Below are 16,777 nucleotides of genomic sequence, written 5' to 3' on the forward strand. Positions count from 1 at the left end.
CCCTGACCACAACCCAGCCAGACCCACCTGCTTGCCGATGCCTGGGGCTCTGCTGCCAGCAGCCCTCCTCCAGCTGAGGTGCTCGCCGCACGGCGCTGCTGCGCACACAGCCTTCCTGTCCCCAGGCTGCCAGGAGCCCACCCTATGGTTCCCGTATCCCCATGTCCCTGCCACAGCCCTGGCCCACGTCAGCATTGCTTACTGATGGGCTCAGTGCCCTCCTCGCCATGAGCCCCTGACCCTAGGTGCTCAGCCCCTGGCTCAGGCAGGCACACAGCAGATGCTCAAAAACAAAAAGCTCGTGAGGTGCGTGGGCCTCTCAATTTGTTCCAAGTCACGCTTGTTTGGGGAAGCATCTAAAACAGAGCTTCTATGTAAATGCATTTTTTAAGAAGACATGCCACATGCTGCTGCAGCAAGTCCTTGTATGTGTCACCTGAGTGGGTGCATGATTTGCACACTTACTGAGCATGCGCTGTGTACCAGCAAATGCCGGGCACTCCCACGCCTCTGCCCCAGGGAGCTTAGATGGCTGTGAACATGCCAGCCCTGGAGGGAGCTGGGGGTGAGCGAGGGGGAACAGCATACAGCAGGTGCTCAGCAGTGGCTTTGTCACGAGTGAACACACACACTGGCCCTCCCTCCCGCCTCATCCCTGCACCTGGATGTACAGGTCCACCAGCTCGTTCTGCCGCAGGATGTAGTAGATCTTCCCCGCCTGCAGCCAGGCGTGTGCCTCCTTCTCCTTCTCCTGGAGGTCGATGAATATCCCCAGGCTCCGCTTGGTGTAGTCCAGGGCAGATTTGTAGGCCCTGGAACCAAACGAGGGTGTCAGGAGAGCTCCCAGGCAGGCCAGCCTCAGGGGACCAGCTGGGGTTCTTCCCCCTGCAGGTCTGGTGACAGGTGGACCTGGAGTATTGGGATGGGAACGGGCCCCCTGGCATGTGCAAATCCTGCCCTCCCTGGGCTTCTGGGAGAGCCGGGATGAACACATCTTGCATGGAAAAGATAAAGTATCTTCTTCTGAGGGAAATTGGAGTCACGCTGCCAAGTGGCCAGGAGGAACATGCTATTGTCTCTCCCCCACCTCCCCAGACCAGCCTGTGCCTTCTCCGGATGCACCAGGAGCCATTAGCATGGAGCAGAGGTTTAAGAGTATCCAGGCCGCTGGTTCTCAGATGTGCAAATGTATCAGAGGACAGTCACATATAGCTTGCTGGGCCCTGTGGGGCCCGAGAACATGCACTTCCAACAGGCTTCCCAGTGACAGGGCCGGGGACCACACTTTGAGAAACACGGCTCTAGCACATAGGCCTTGAAACCGAGGCCAAGCCTGGAGCTGTCTCCCAAGTCCTTGTGGAGATGTGGCTCCTTCCCTGCTCTCTTGAGGGCTTGTCACTGCAGTGTGGCTGGAGCCATCATTACCCCACCAGGTCAGGACACTCTGTGGGCCACAATTGGGACATGGGACCCTGAAACTCTGCCTGGGGAAGCAGGTGAGACAACCAGCACCACCTTCTATGGGCGAAGAACCTCCAGGCACATGTGGCCATTGTGGTCACATTAGAGGGGACAGACAAGGGCCAGACCACCCTAGCCCAGAACCAGACCAGTGGGTGCAGATTCAGGGCAGGAAATGACAGCTTACAAAAGCCACTGTGGCAGGACAAATGGCCTAGAAATGCATGCACTGCCTCTGTTGGGGATGAGATACCTGTCTGGGAGGTGTTGCAAGCAGAGATGGGAGGGTGCATCAACCATCAAGGGAGGCCAAGCTGGGACTCAGGTCCTGAACAATATCAAGGCAACCCCAAGCCTACCCGAGGAGAGGGTCCGCTGGGACCCTGGGCCCAGCTTCCCTGTGCGCCCCCAGCCCCCGCTGCAGAGCCGGCTCTCACCGCTCGGTGCCTAGGGACAGATAGAGCTGGCTGATGGTCTCCAGGAGCTGTCCCTCTAGCACCTTGTTGGCCACCCTGCGGGCCAGTGTGAGCTGGAACTCGTGGTAGATGACACACTGGGCCTCGCTGGGCATGACGGTGCTGTAGAAGTGGCACAGCCACTGGACGGCTTGCAGCTGGCCTGCATGGGGGACACAGAAAGAGGAGGTCGGCTTCATGGCCTCATGGCAGATGCTTGCGGGGTTCGAGACCCCTGCTGCAAGCCTGCCTCTCCCATTGCTCTGTGAGCCAGGGTCACTGCAGATGGGAAACTGAGCCTGAACAGCGAGGTGGCCTGCTTGAGGGCACGCAGACGATGAGCATGCCAAGATAAGCCCCATGCATGGCATGTGGCAGGTGCTCAAGAGATGGCACCCACCTTCTTCACAACCCCCAGGGCTGGGAGTCCTGGCCTGGCTCAGCCTTCACACCAGGAAACCTGTTTCTGCTTCATGAAGCCCCTCCGGCCAGGACAGGGGCCAGCTTCACACCGAGCTGATGAGGTCGGGGACACTGGCACCCCAATTGCAGATGGACACCCTGAGAGTCCAAGGCTGAGTGTCGATCCTGACACCCAGCCTATGCCATTCAGATCCGGCTCCTGGCATTCCAAAGCTGACACTGCCTCCACCAGGCCACGCTCCAAACTCACAAGCTTCCTGGCCTCTCCTAAAAGCAGGGCTGCAGGCAGTGCAGAGCTGCTACTGCCAAAAATACTCTTGGGGTCAAGAAGAAAATAGGAGCCTTAACAATACCGCAAACCGAGAAGACCCGATAGGCATCTATAAAATGACACTCCGCCCAACAACAGCAGAATACATGGTCTTCCCAAGTACCCATAGAAGGTTCCCCAAGACAGACCACATATCAAGCTATAAAACAAGTCCCAGTAAATGTAAAATGATTGAAATCATACCAAAATATGTTCTTCAGCTACATTAGAATGAAACTAGAAGTCAACAACAAAAGAAAATTTGGGAAATTCACAAATACGTGAAAATTATACTATACAGTCCTAAACAACTAATGAGTCAAAGAAGAGATGATAAAGGAAACTAGAAAATACCTTGAGATGAATGAAAACCAAAGTTATGGGAGGCAGCTACAGCTGCTTAGAGGGAAATTTGTCACTGCAAATGCCTGCATTAAAAGAAGGAAGAAACATTTCAAATAAAAAATTTAAACTTCCACCTTAAGAGATCAGAAAAAGAAGAGTAAACAAACCCAAAGTAAGCAAAGGAATAAATAATAAACATTATGTCGGGCGCGTGGCTCACGCCTGTAATCCTAGCACTCTGGGAGGCCGAGGTGGGCGGATTGCTCGAGGTCAGGAGTTTGAAACCAGCCTGAGCAAGAGCGAGACCCTGTCTCTACTATAAATAGAAAGAAATTAATTGGCCAACTAATATATATAGAAAAAATCAGCCGGGCATGGTGGCACGTGCCTGTAGTCCCAGCCGGGAGCCTGAAGCAGCAGGATTGCTGCTTGAGCCCAGGAGTTTGAGGTCGCTGTGAGCTAGGCTAATGCCACGGCATTCACTCTAGCCTGGGCAACAAAGCAAGACTCTTGTCTCCAAAGGAAAAAAAAAAAAAAAGAAAGAAAGAAAAAATTAGCTGGCATGGTGGCGCATGCCTGTAGTCCCAGCTACTCGGGAGGCTGAAGCAGGAGGATTGCTTGAGTTCAGGAGTTTGAGGTTGCTGTGAGCTAGGCTAACACCACGGCACTCACTCTAGCCGGGGCAACAAAGCAAGATTCTGTCTTGAAAGAAAGAAAGGAAGGAAGGAAGGAAGGAAGGAAGGAAGGAAGGAAGGAAGGAAGGAAGGAAGGAAGGAAGGAAGGAAGGAAGGAAGGAAGGAAGGAAGGAAGGAAGGAAGGAAGGAAGGAAGGAAGGAAGGAAGGAAGGAAGAAGGAAGGAAGAAGGAAGAAAGAAAGAAGGAAGAAAGAAAGAGAAAGAAAGAAAGAAAGAAAGAAAGAAAGAAAGAAAGAAAGAAGAAAGAAGAAAGAAAGAAAGAAAGGAAGGAAAGGAGAAGAAAGAAGAAAGAAAGAAAGAAGAAAGAAAGAAAGAAAAGAAAGAAAGAAAGAAAGAAAGAAAGAAGAAAGAAAGAAAGAAAAGGAAAGAAAGAAAGAAAGAAAGAAAGAAAGAAAGAAAGAAAGAAAGAAAGAAAGAAAGAAAGAAAGAAAGAAAGAAAGAAAGAAAGAAAGAAAAAATTAGCCGGGCATGTTGGTGCATGCCTGTAGTCCCAGTTACTTGGTAGGCTGAAGCAGAAGGATTGCTTGAATTTAGGAGTTTGAGGTTGCTGTGGAGCTAGGCTGATGCCACAGCATTCTAGCCCAGGCAACAGAGTATATTAAACAATAATATGAGAATAGAAAAATAAATAAAGTCAATGAAACCAAAAGTTGGTTCTTTGAAAAGATTAACAAAATTGGCAAATCTTTTACCAGATCAACCAAGGAAAAGAGAGGATATCAATAACTAAAATTAGCAATGAAAGAGGGAACATTATTGCCTCTTGACAGAACTGAAAGAGTTATAAGAGGACACCAATAAATCAGATAACCTAGATGAAATGGCCAAATTCCTGGAAAAACACAAACTTCCAGAGTGACTTGAAAATGACTTGGAGTAAGTACCTGGTGGCCCTGGGGTACCTGCCTGCCCTTGGTCTCCTTGGATGCTCAACATGGGAGAGAGGAAACATGGTCTCCTGGGTCCCCTGCCTGGCTTTCCCAAATCTGAACCCCTAGCACCCTCGGGGTACCTCCTAGGAGAAGGTGCCACTGGCTATTAAGGCCATGACTTGCCCGAGGCCACAGGGGGGTCTGTGGCACTTGGTTCCTCCTGAAGGTTACGAGGGTACCTTTGCAGCCAGAGGCCACCTCTTTGTCAAGGCCCCACCTGTTGGGAAAGGTCTGGATTTAGACCCTCCCTTCCCGCCATGGGTAGACACGTTCAGGGCTTCCCGAAGCTCTGTTCCTTCAAGGGCCAGGAATGTGTGCCAGGCCTGGCTTGAAAATGGGCAGATTTGGCACATCCCCTGGGGCTCTGGGCCATGTGACAGAGGCATCTCTGGGCAGTCTCATTGTGCCATGATGAAGGCCTGGTGCCATAGGGCAGGGGATGGGACCCCTGTCCCTATTCCCTCAACTCCTTCCTCTGTCTGTCTGTCCCCTGCTACCTGGATTGCTATTCATTCACTGCATGCAGCCAGAGTGAGTGTGCTATAGCACTCAGTGGCTCCCCAGTGCTCTTGAGGACCCCTGGGCCAATGGAGGTTCTCCTAATCCAGCCCCCAAACCCTCTCCCAACTCTGCTTCCCTGCACTGGCCTGCTCACTGTTCCTGGGCCTTTGCAGGGGTTGCACTGCCAGCCCCTCACCCCCACCCTCTTGCTGGGCTGCACCCTCAACCCTCAGGTCCCAGACTAAAGAGATGCCCCTCGCCCACAAGTTGGGGCCAGGAGCTGCCCTGCTATTACACTAATCACCCGTTTGTGGCTTTTCTGGCTTGACGTCAGTTTCCCACACTTGTGCTGCCCCCTCCCATGAGAACCACACAAGTCTCATTTGTGGGTGGAACGTGGGGTGTTTCCTGCACAAAAAGAGGCTTTTGCATAAACTTGAACTGCTCTGTGGCCTGGGGTTAACCGCCCAACTCAGCGCGCTCTGTGAAGGGGGCTGTGTCGGGGAGGGGAAGTGCAGCCCCGTGTGCAGGGTTGTTGGGAGATCCCAAGGAGATACCACTAGTGCAAGCACCTGGCATTCAAGGCCGGGCTCACAGAGGGCCTGGGTTGCTCTCAGCTCGGGGAGCCTGCAGCACCAGGGTATGTCCGAGGGGACCCACCATCCCACTAGCTGGACTTTGAGGATTCCCAGGATGGGAGACTTTCAGAGCTCAAACCGGAAGTCCCCAGGCAAAGCATGATGCTCGCCCCGTGTGGAAACAGTCTTCTTCAAGGACGTGTGCGAACATCTGCTGGTTTCACCTACTCCGCATTCTCTCTGTTGGAAAAACCACTGTTCGCCTCTGAATCACACAGCCCAGGTGTGCTCTGAGCCCTGACGTAGACCCCAAGGATCCCCGGGAGGTATGGAAGAGGTAACTGGGCAGCACCTACTCTCTAGGTGGTCCGTCTCCACGGCGACCAGAAAGGCCCACTCGTAGTAGCATTTGCCCTGCTGGGTGAGGGCCCGGTGGGTGCAGAGGTGGCCCAGCTGCAGGAGCACCTGGGTGAAGTCTCGGCCACACTCCCTGCTGGGCAGCCTGGAGAAGAGCCCAACGGCCTCCAGGAAGTAGTGCTGGGCCAGCCTGCTGGCACCCGTGTGCAGACACAGCGCCCCCAAGTTGGCCAGCACCACCGCCTGGTCCTGCAGGTGGCCCAGGCGCCTGGCCACACGCAGGGCACGGTAGTAGCCCTCAGCCGCCTGCCGGGTCCTGCCAGTCCTCTTCAGGGCCACAGCTGCCATGTTGGTGATCACACCCTCCTGGTCCATGCTGGCCACTGCCGCATCCAGGACGGACTCCAGGATGCCCAGGGCCACCTGGCTCTGCCCATGAAGCACGTGCAGCCAGGCAAGGGCTACCAGGTGATCCACAACAGGGTGGACTCCGGCCACGGCATCCGCTTCCACCGCCTGCATCATGAAGACGATGGCCGGCCCGTGCTGCCCGTGGTGGCTGTGTAGCTGGGCCAGGCTGGCGTAGAGGTGGCCGCGCAGTGCACAGCCCGCACCCGAGGCCGGGGAGGCCAGCGCCTGTCTGAGGTAGTGGGCCGTCTGGGAGGGGAGGCTGTGGGCCACCTGCCTCTGGCCGTGGAGACGGGGGGCATTCCGGAGCACCAGGTCTACACTCCTCAGCGAGCTGGCCAGTGAGCACTGTGTCTGCAGTGAGGCCACCTTGATGCAGCTGAGGGCCAGGTGGGGCAGGCACTTCCGGCTGTAGACGTCCGCCAGGAGCAGGTAGCAGTCTGAGGTCCACGAGGCCTCCTGGGCCCCCAGGTCCCTGTGCAAGAGCAACAGTCTCTCCAGGAAGGGCAGGGCCTCCTCGGGCTGCTTGAAGTGGATGTGGTGCCTGGCCAGCAGGAAGCAGGCCCGGGCCTCGGCCTGCAGGCTCCGGCCACCCACGGCCCGCCGCAGTGCGTACTTGAGGAGCTCCGCCTCCGCCTCGGTGCTGCACACGTGGCCGGGCGTCCCCAGGAGCAGGGCCGCGGCTTTGGGCACCGCCTGCGCACTCTTCTCCTTGTTCTTCTGCTTCAGGTAAACGGTGGCCAGGTTGGTGTACACGGCCACCACCAGGAAGAGGTCCCCGAAGCTGCCCCCCAGGGCCCCCAGGGCTTCCTCGAAGTAAACCCGGGCCTGGGACAGCTTAAGCCTCCTGGCGCACAGCCGGCCCAGGAGGAAGCAGAGCCTGGCCAGGGCCATGGGCAGGCCGGCTTTCTTGGCTGCTCCCCGGGCCTGCGCCAGGTGCGCAGTCAGCTCCTCCTCGTCGGTGAAGCTGCAGAACACGCTGCTCAGCCATGGCAGCGAGGCGTCGTACAGGCCTCGGAAGCAGGCCTGGTACCCAGGGGCGTTCAGGACCAGCAGCAGTGGGCCCAGGGCTTCTGGGTCGGCCCAGTCGTCCTCGGCGTCCAGGTGGAAGGGCTCCTTTGTGTCCAGCGAGCTCACAGCACTGGACGCTGCAGGGAGACCCCAGGACGCTGGCTCCTTAGGGCAGTCCGGAGAGGTCTTGCATTGTTTTAGAATATTCTTCACTTTCCGCAGGGTCTTATGAGGCTCCAGGTTCAGGCAAGGTGGAGGCATTTCTGCAAGTCACAAAAAACATCCAGATGGGTGAGAGTCTGGACGTGAGTCCTGGTTCCCCTTCCCCAGCCTAGTGTTCCCTTAGCACATTCCAGACAACACCTCCCCACTGGCTCCCAGCAAGCACTGGAGAGTTATGTGAACTGCCAAACCAGGGCCTAGGGCAGAGTGGGAACTCAGTAATTACGATTGCAGGGAGAGTACAGACCTATTGGGCCGACTCTCTTACCAAATAACCTGCCTTTCCTATCCTTTGCCTTTTTTTTTTTTTTTGAGACAGAGTCTCGATTTTGTTGCCCAGGCTAGAGTGAGTGCCGTGGCATCAGCCTAGCTCACAGCAACCTCAAACTCCTGGGCTCAGGCAATCCTCCTGCCTCAGCCTCCCAAGTAGCTGGGACTACAGGCATGTGCCACCATGCCCGGCTAATTTTTTTTTCTATATATATATTAGTTGGCCAATTAATTTCTTTCTATTTATAGTAGAGACGGGATCTCACTCAGGCTCAGGCTGGTTTCAAACTCCTGACCTCGAGCAATCTGCCCGCCTCGGCCTCCCAGAGTGCTAGGATTACAGGCGTGAGCCACCGCGCCCAGCCTCCTTTGCCTTTTTGACAGCGTAGTTTTAGGAGACCTCCTGTCCAATAGCTCAGCGATCATTCCAAGGTCCCTTTCCCTCTTACAGAGAATCGAAGCCACTTAACTGGCCCCATCCACATTCAGTGCTACAACTGCAAATGGATGATTCTGTCAGCATCTCAGGCTTCTGATCAGGTAGAGGAATCCAGGAAATCAGCCAATCAGCGATTGATCAGCACGAGCTCCAAGGCTGCCCCACAAGACTGACAGAGCCAGCCACAGCGGAGGGCAGGGTGTTGTGTCTTTCTGCCTAGCTCCATTGTGGGAAATGGGTCCAACAGGGAAGATCGGGACAGCTCGCAGAACCTGGGGCTCTACCTTCACCGGTGTTTGAGAATCTGAGGCCTACGGTTCCTAAAGAGTTAACACAGGGCCGGGCGCGGTGGCTCACGCCTGTAATCCTAGCACTCGTGGAGGCCCAGGCGGGTGGATTGCTCAAGATCAGGAGTTTGAAACCAGCCTGAGCAAGAGCGAGACCCCCTCTCTACTAAAAATAGAAAGAAATGAATTGGCCAACTAAAAATATATAGAAAAAATTAGCCGGGCATGGTGGCGCATGCCTGTAGTCCCAGCTACTCAGCAGGCTGAGGCAGGAGGATTGCTTGAGCCCAGGAGTTTGAGGTTGCTGTGAGCGAGGCTGACGCCATGGCACTCACTCTAGCCCAGGCAACAGAGTGAGACTCTGTCTCAAAAAAAAAAAAAAGACTTAACACAGGACAGGCTGCCAGAACTGCCCTGGCGCCACTGCTGGCTTTGGTGGATACAGTAGCCAGAGCTGGGTCTCAGTAGGTGAGCAAACAAGCTGTGTTTCCTATTGGAAAACATGGGATTAAAGGAGAATTTACTGGAAAGGAAAGAATCAGAATTTAAACAGACTCTTCTGTTTCGAGTTCACATATAAAAAATATTTTCAAACAAACTGTCTCCTTGTTAGTCTTACAGACTCAGATTTTTACAAGCCTTGGAATAAGAAAAAAGTTAAATATGGGTTGGCAGCGAGTGTCTGACCTGACCGACCGTCTCCTGTGCCCCAGAGGCACCGTGCAGCCTCCAGGAGACCCCCAGCCTTTGCTGCAGGGCACATTAGCAGGGTTGGAACTGTCCCTGTCCCTGGGAGGCAAATGGGGCCTGCCCTCCCAGCCTCCCCTCCCGCCATACCCCAGCACAACCCAGAGGATTTCCAAGGCCCCTGGGTGTCCACAGCCCAGGCTCACCTCTATGTGGACCCTGTGTGAGGAAAGAGGGGGGCTGCAGAGGGGCGATGGGGAGGGTCTCCCCAAACTGGCCCCTCGGGAAGGAGGAGACCCTCGAGGGACCTCAGTCGAGGGAGAGGCATCCTCTCTAACCTGAGGCTCCAAATTCAACCACCCTCTGAGGGCAGCTTGGCCTCAGCTCTCTGAGGCAGAGCTGGGACAAGTGGCAGCTCCTCGAGGTCACCAGAAAGGAAGCCACAGGCACATGTGGACTCAGCAGAGGTAGAAATACCCCACCTCGGTTGGGGAGCCAGTGGGGCCCAGCACGTTCGTTGGAAGAGGCATGGCCCCCAAGGCCTCCACTGCCTCATCCGGAGTTGGGGGTGACATTAGGCCCACCTCAGGCGACCTCCCCCAGACCCCCAGCCCGAACCCCCGGGGAGTGACAGCCACACCCAACACCAAGTGGGCCCAGCTCTGCTGCCTCCGCCTCGTGTTACCCCCAAGGCCCAGACTATGACCAGAAGAACCCCAGCTGCACGGGCAGGACCTACCTTGTCCTTCTGGCTGCTCAAGCGCAGTTTCTTCTAATCTGTCTGCAAAGGGAGAGCAGAGAGGCACTCACCACCTCTGGCCAGCATACTCTGGGCCTGGGTCATGTCCACCTGGGATGGTGGCACCAGGATAGGAACATGCCTGACACCAACACTCCCGAGGGAGAGGCCTGGCTCCGGGTACCCTTGGTCAGGGGGCTGGAGAATCCCTGTCTTCCAGGGTCTTCAGGCCAGGACACAGCTGTCTGCCCCCACCCCTGCCTACCCCCAGGGGACTCCATCCCCCCATCCTCTGGGACAGGGGATGCACCCCTCACTGAGGGGCACCCCTGGACTTCCACTGGCTCCATCAGGGAGTGGGGCACAGGGGGCGGCTCAGCTCCGAGTCTGACAGAGCTTGGATTGACACTGCTCCCCCACGGCCCCCCCATCCCAGGGCAGGCACCTCCCCAGCCCCAAGGCAGCCGTCACTAGCTGCTGGGTTTCCATAGAAATCAAATGAGAAAAAGAGCTATAAAAACATGTGTGAAGCATAAAGTGCCATGAACTGTGGTCACAGGCATGTGGCCCTGGGGTCCCACGCAGAATCAGGCACGCAGAGGCCCCCGAGACGCCCCCGCCATGCCGCGTCCCCTAATGAAGGGTCGCAACCCTGCCTCCTAGAAAAGACAGGAGATGGTAATCACCTTGGATTGAGCCTTGATATATTAAAGTCAGGTTCAAGTTTGTCTATTTAGGAAGAGAAATTGGTTTGTGGGGTCTAAAAAGTTTAAATCTATCATCGGTGAGAAAAATGATCTTGCAATGCATGTCATTGAGCATGCAGGGAAAAAGTGTGTGTAGAAATGTGTGTTTATACTTGTGTATGTATACATATACGTGTGAATATGCATGCACACACGTATATTCACATATACGTGTGAATATGCATGCATACATACATGCACACACGTGTAGGCGTGCGTACATGCGTGTAGGCACGTGGGTGTGTGTGTATATCCCTGTGTGTCTGTATGTACATGTACACCTGTGAGTGTGTGTCTGTGTGTACATATATGCACACGGGTGGGTGTGTACGCTCGCTTGTGTTTTCTCCGCCCTGTAGGATAAAGCTATGAAGCCGCAGTTGCGGCCCACTGCCTGCAGCGGCCGACAGGCAGGTCCGTCCGAGCGCCACGACTGCCCCAGCCACATTTGCCCTCCAGAGGTGCACACACCACCTCTGTGCAGGCTTTGCTGTGCAGCCTGCGGAGACGCCTTTCACACACACAGGGGCTGGAGCTAAGACAGGAGCAGCCTTGTCTAGAGCCTGCCGCACTGGGCTCCCACCTGACGCCCAGCCGCCAGGTGACCCAGGCAAACCACACAGGAGGAAAGTCACTCCCACAGAGGCCGCTGGAGCAGAGCACGGGGGTAAGGGCTGGCCCCGGCAGGAGCCCCACGGTGCCGGCCAAGTTAGAATCGGGCCCTGTGCTTTCCCCTGCGCCCGCGGAGGGAGGCCTCAGGCTGTCCGTGTGTCTCGGGCTGGCGCTGGGGCCGGTCCTTGGGCAGCAGGAGCTCAGGGCCACACCCCCGGCCCCACTCCCTGTGCCTGGCTTCTCTGCAGCCCCGCATGCCCCGCAGGCGGTGACAGCACCTGTCTGTTCACTCGCAGTGCCCAGGGCGCAGCCGCCGTTTGTCAGAGGATGAAGGCAGCAAAGGCCGGAAGGGAAGGGAGAAGCAGCCGCCCGCCATGCGGCCGCACGTACCCAGGCTGTACCCGGTGCAGACGGCTGCAGCCGACATTCTCCTCAGTAGCTGCCTGGCGTCCTCTTCAGAAAAGCGGCCCTCGTTGCCGAAGAATGACCTTTCTTCCTCATTGAGAAAGATCACATTTTCCAACCTTGAAAAAATAAAGTGCTCTATTTAAAATAACATATTTTCAAACAAAGTAAACATTTCACAGGAGGACCCATTTTCACTCCCTAATTTGACAGTCCTGGAACACTGCTCTCTGCCCAGCAGTGGGGACCACAAGATAAAAAACAAAACATATCTTGTCCTCCAGGAAATTGTCTGGCCAGGAGCAGATGCCCAGGAGCAGGAAAGGCTGTGATGGGTCATGGCATCCTGGGAAGGTGAGCTCCTAGGCAGCCTTCAAAGCCCCATCTCAAATGCTCCCTCCTCCATAAAGCTGGCTGTGGCATCTACAGGCAGAACCAACTGCTCCACGCTGTCAGCTCCCTCTGCTCCTCATACCACCTCTGCAGGTGCATCCCACAGTGCTCAGCACAACCATAGCACAGAGTGTCCCCCAGAGTCAGGGAGAAGACAACAGGAAGGAACGGGGCGGGGGTGGGGGGAAGAGACAATTTTTCCTTATAGGACTAAATTACCAGAATAATGTGAAACTTCAAAATGCACCGATTGAGAAATTTTTTTAAGTCTTAGAGTAGCTTGCAGGACATTTTATGAAATAACAGGCCTGTATTCTTCAAAAAATGTCAGACAAAGAAAAAGTGAAAAGCTGTTTCAAATTAAGGAAACAGGACAACTGAATGTAACTCAGGGTATGGAATTATCTTGGCTATAAAGGTAATTATTGTGACAACTGGCAACATCTGGATAAGGTCTGTAGATAACTGCATGGTATTGAAGTTAATTTCCTGATTTTGACAACTGTACTGTGGTTATGTAAGCAGATACCCTGGTTTTAGAAACAATGTGCTGCATTATTTAGAGGTAAAGGAACATCATGTTTGCAATTTACTTTCAAACGATTTAGGAAAAAAATAGAAGTAAAAAAAAGAGAAAAGAATAAAGCAAATGTTGTCACATGTTAACATTTGTGCAATCTGGGTGACAGCATATGGGGATTTTATACTCTTCTTGCAATTTCTTTGTAAGTCTGCAAGTATGTCAAAATAAAGTAAAAGAGAAAAAGAAGAGTCACCAGCTTGTTCATTAAACAAACGGATGAAAATCCAGGGTTTGCAACAGGAAGGATATTCAGCGAACATCCGCTGACTGAATGAAGGAAACGGTTAGGATTTCTCTGGCTGTAGATAGGACCAATTGCACTCGGCCCTGTCATCCTTCTGATTTAAGGGAAGGGAAGGGACCAACTCATTCCCATAGCTCTTCTCTGACCCATGGCAAGTTCAGCACGTGTCCAGTGCACACAGCCCCAGCAGTCTGTTGAGAAACTGTAGCCTCCCTTGGAGATGGTGGGAATAGCTAGACAAAGGGTCCCCAAAAAGTGTTCCAGGGAACACCAACCTGGCGAAAAGCAAATAGGGTTGTGTGAGAAGAAGATTCTGGAAGTCAATAACTGTGGGAAATGCATTTCAACAGGAAAAGACACCTTGCTTGTGCTGGGAATCCCTGGAGAGCACCAACAAGGAGACATGGGCGAGCATGTGCGTGACGGAGCTCGGGGAGGAACACACTTTGGGAGGCGCTGGCCTAGCAGTGCTGTCAGCATGCTGGCGTGGCCAGCTGCTACCTGCTTCTGAGGCACGGATGCGAGAGATACCAAGGCAGACAGACACTTTAAACTTGGAGGACAAAACGAGACGTTTGGCTGGACAAGGCATAACACCAAACAGCCTCTGCGATTTGGGCTGAGAGGCGTTGGGTTGTCGTAGCACCAAACACAGAACAGCTCCACTGAAGACGAGCATCTCGTGGGTGGGAAGTGAGGTGCACAGAGGGGGACAGGACCAGAGTCACATGACCCAGTAAAGGGCCCTTCCCATATACCCATGTTCTCTGGGCTTCTTGGCTGACGTCTTGACAAGGTCAAGTCCAGGGGGATGGAACTCTGCCAAAGGATGGGCACAGCTCTGCTTGCCGACCACTCTCCAAAGACTCCCCTGCGCTGCCCCAGGCTGGGTAGCAGGGACACGGAGGTGGCCAGAGAGCCCTCCTCTTGGCATTCCTTGATGGTGGCAGGCCAGTCTTGGGTGGAGTGGGGAGCAGCTCATACAGGGACAAGTGTGTAGCCAGAGGAGTGTCCCTGGGGATTAACCATTACAGGTGTGACTGGTGGCTGGTGAGAGCCCCCAGGAACACCAGAAGGTCGAGATGGAAAGGGGCACCTGGACAGGGTGCGATGTCAACCCAGACCTGTCTCAGAAGGGACAAGCCAACCTGTGCAGGAGACTCAGGGCAAGCCAGTGGTGATGGCAGCCTTTGAAATAGGAGTCACCAGGGCATGGGCCATGGGGAGCCTTGAAGGCTGGGTCCAGCAGATTTGAAGGGCTTTATAGAGGAGAGTAGCTGGTGTAGGGGGTTGAATACTGTCCTCACAGTTCACATCTACTGGACCCTTGGAAGGTAATCTTTTGGAACTAGGATCTTTGCAGATGTAATTTGTTTGGTTAAGATGAGGTTGGACTGGTGCCCTCATAAGAAGAGAAAAATGAGTCACAGACACATAGACACGCAAAGGAAGACAGCCGCATGGAGGTGGAGGCAGAGTGGATGGAGGCGGCCATGAGCCAAGGCATGCCCGGAGCTGCCCGGAGCTGGAACAGGCAGGAGGCCCACCCGGAGCCTACAGAGGCAGGGCGGCCCTGCTGGCACTGATTTCAGACTTCTGGCCCTCAGAACTGCAAAGCAGTACATCTCTGTCACCGTAAGCCCCCAGTGTGTGGTGCTGAGCGACAGCAGCCACGGAAAACACATACACATGGGCAAGTGTGTCTCAGAGAACACCCTCCTGGCAGCATTTTGCGGGAGGGCACTGGGGACAAGGGGGCAGCGGCTGGAGTTCAGCCCAGCCTGGGATGAAGGAAGGGACAAGGAGTCGCCCAGGACACATCCAGCCTCGTGCATGGGAAGCGGGGTGGAAGGTGCAAGGCGCCCGCAGGAGCGGAGGGGTGGGCTCGGGAAAGGGGCGGGGCCCCAGCCACTCACTCGGTCGCTGGGCCCTGTGCGCTGATGAGCTGGGTCGGCACAAACCCGACCTGGCCTGAAGCCACGTGTCGGCCCACGCACCAGGGCAGGCCAGGCACCTGGGCGCCGAGGATCTTGATGAGGTCACCACACCGGAAGGTCATCTCTTCAGGCCCCGAGCCCTGGCAGTCAGCCACCGCCGAGGCCAGGCCCACAGCTGCAGAAAGGGGGCCGCACGGTCAGTGCAGGGCAGACCTGGGCAGGGGCCAGGGCGGGCAGATGGGGCGGTCCCCAGACACCCTGGACACGGGGAATTCGTCTTTTGCCCGTTCGGAGGTTTGTGCTGAAGCTTGTCCCCCGAACATGAGAGGCTGGACGCCTGCGTGGCCCTCAAAGAGGCACTCTTATCCCACGAGGCGAAGGTCGCAAGTCTCGCCTATTCCCCACCTCGGCGCCCGGGGCCTCGGGCCCATTTCCCAGGTGCGGGGCCGTCCCAACTCGCAGAGCAAGAAGCTGGACGGGCGTCCAAGCCCAGGGGCTTCTGGCAGTGCCAGCTTCTCTCAAAGAGGACCCGTGACAGGGCAAGCCCGGGCCTCACGGTCCTGCCCTAGAGCATGCAGGTGGCAAACCCAGCCAGAGCCCACCCACTATGGCCCGGCCTTCGAGGTGTTTAGCGTGGTGCCCAAAAAAGAGCCCCCAGGCTGTCCTGTCAGACTGTGTGTGAAGTCACACTGGGAGCTCTCTGGGGCTGTGACAGGCCGCGTGGCCACCCTGCGCACTGTGGGCTCGGGTCAGCCTGTGGACAGGGCTGAGCTCAGGCACTCACGGCTGGAGAGGATTCAGGACACGCACAGAAACCTCCAAAATGTTGGTGCCACCCCTCATCACCTGCCTGCCCCAGGGGAAGAGAGGCCGGTGGAAGCACTCACCCATCAGCAGGGTGTTGGGTGTCGCTGGTTCACCCACGGGGTCATCGACGGGGTCCCAGTGGAGCCTGAGAGCCCACCTGGAGCCGGGAGAGGGGGGTCTTTGCTGTGGATTGGGGGTTGGGGGCAGGTACACTCTGTGCAGAGACTGGACAGGTCAGCTGTCTCCCAGCAGCCTCGGTGCGCCCCACCCCTCCCCCAACACACACGCACACCTGCCCGGGGACATGGCCTCCGGGGGCCCCAGACCTCCCGCCTAGGTGCCTCGTCCTGGGGGACACCACCATCCCTGCTAACTGGGAGCCCTGCACATCCCCAAACATCTGCCTCATCACTCCCCTCAAGGCAGCTCAATACAACGGGGTGACGGGGGACCAGCCCCAGGATCTGGAGACCTGGATTCAAATCCTGGCTCTACTGTGACCTTGCCATGTGACCTGGACAGAGTGCTCCTCTCTCTGGGCCTCTCAGTTCCTCTGGTTAGAATCAAAGGAAGCTGGACTAGATGATTGACAGCTCCTCCTTCCCAGGTGGCATACAACATGTTTTGTGCCCCTGTGGGGACAGCCCTGCCCACAGCACGCAGGGAGGGTTCCTGGGAGAAACTCCTCCCAGGTCTCAGTAACGGGAAAGCTGAGCCACAGCCTGTTACTTCACGGACCCTGCAAATCAGGAGACTGAGTTTCTCTCTTTGCTTTGGCCGACAGGAAGTTCCAAGCCAAGTTTATGCCCCACATTCTGCAAATGAACGGGAACCTACACGTCACCTGTCCTCACATCCCCTGGCTCTACCTGCCTTTGGTTTGGTTTGTGCAGGTTTCTGTGTGCCTCTCCACTGTGGGTATGCATGGATG

At 55.6% G+C, this 16,777-nt stretch overlaps 1 protein-coding gene across 6 annotated transcripts in view; it reads right to left on the reverse strand.

The window, feature by feature from the left end:
- The window catches only part of SH3TC1 (SH3 domain and tetratricopeptide repeats 1), a 52,191-nt gene that overhangs the window by 5,773 nt on the left and 29,641 nt on the right, over positions 1 to 16,777 (reverse strand). For 4 of the 6 annotated variants that reach the window (XM_012783435.2, XM_012783438.3, XM_012783434.3 and 1 more), the window contains 7 exons: positions 15,927 to 16,003; positions 15,019 to 15,214; positions 11,868 to 12,001; positions 10,120 to 10,161; positions 6,056 to 7,738; positions 1,899 to 2,079; positions 662 to 812 (listed from right to left, as the gene is read on the reverse strand). In XM_012783435.2, the coding sequence (XP_012638889.2) occupies positions 662 to 812; positions 1,899 to 2,079; positions 6,056 to 7,738; positions 10,120 to 10,161; positions 11,868 to 12,001; positions 15,019 to 15,214; positions 15,927 to 16,003 (2,464 nt within the window). Of the gene's footprint in view, positions 1 to 661; positions 813 to 1,898; positions 2,080 to 6,051; positions 7,739 to 10,119; positions 10,162 to 11,867; positions 12,002 to 15,018; positions 15,215 to 15,926; positions 16,004 to 16,777 lie in introns of all 6 variants that reach the window. The other 2 variants (XM_075992929.1, XM_075992930.1) reach the window with 1 other exon arrangement.

Source organism: Microcebus murinus, chromosome 16 (genome assembly GCF_040939455.1).
Source record: "Microcebus murinus isolate Inina chromosome 16, M.murinus_Inina_mat1.0, whole genome shotgun sequence".
Classification (NCBI taxonomy): Eukaryota; Metazoa; Chordata; class Mammalia; order Primates; family Cheirogaleidae; genus Microcebus; species Microcebus murinus.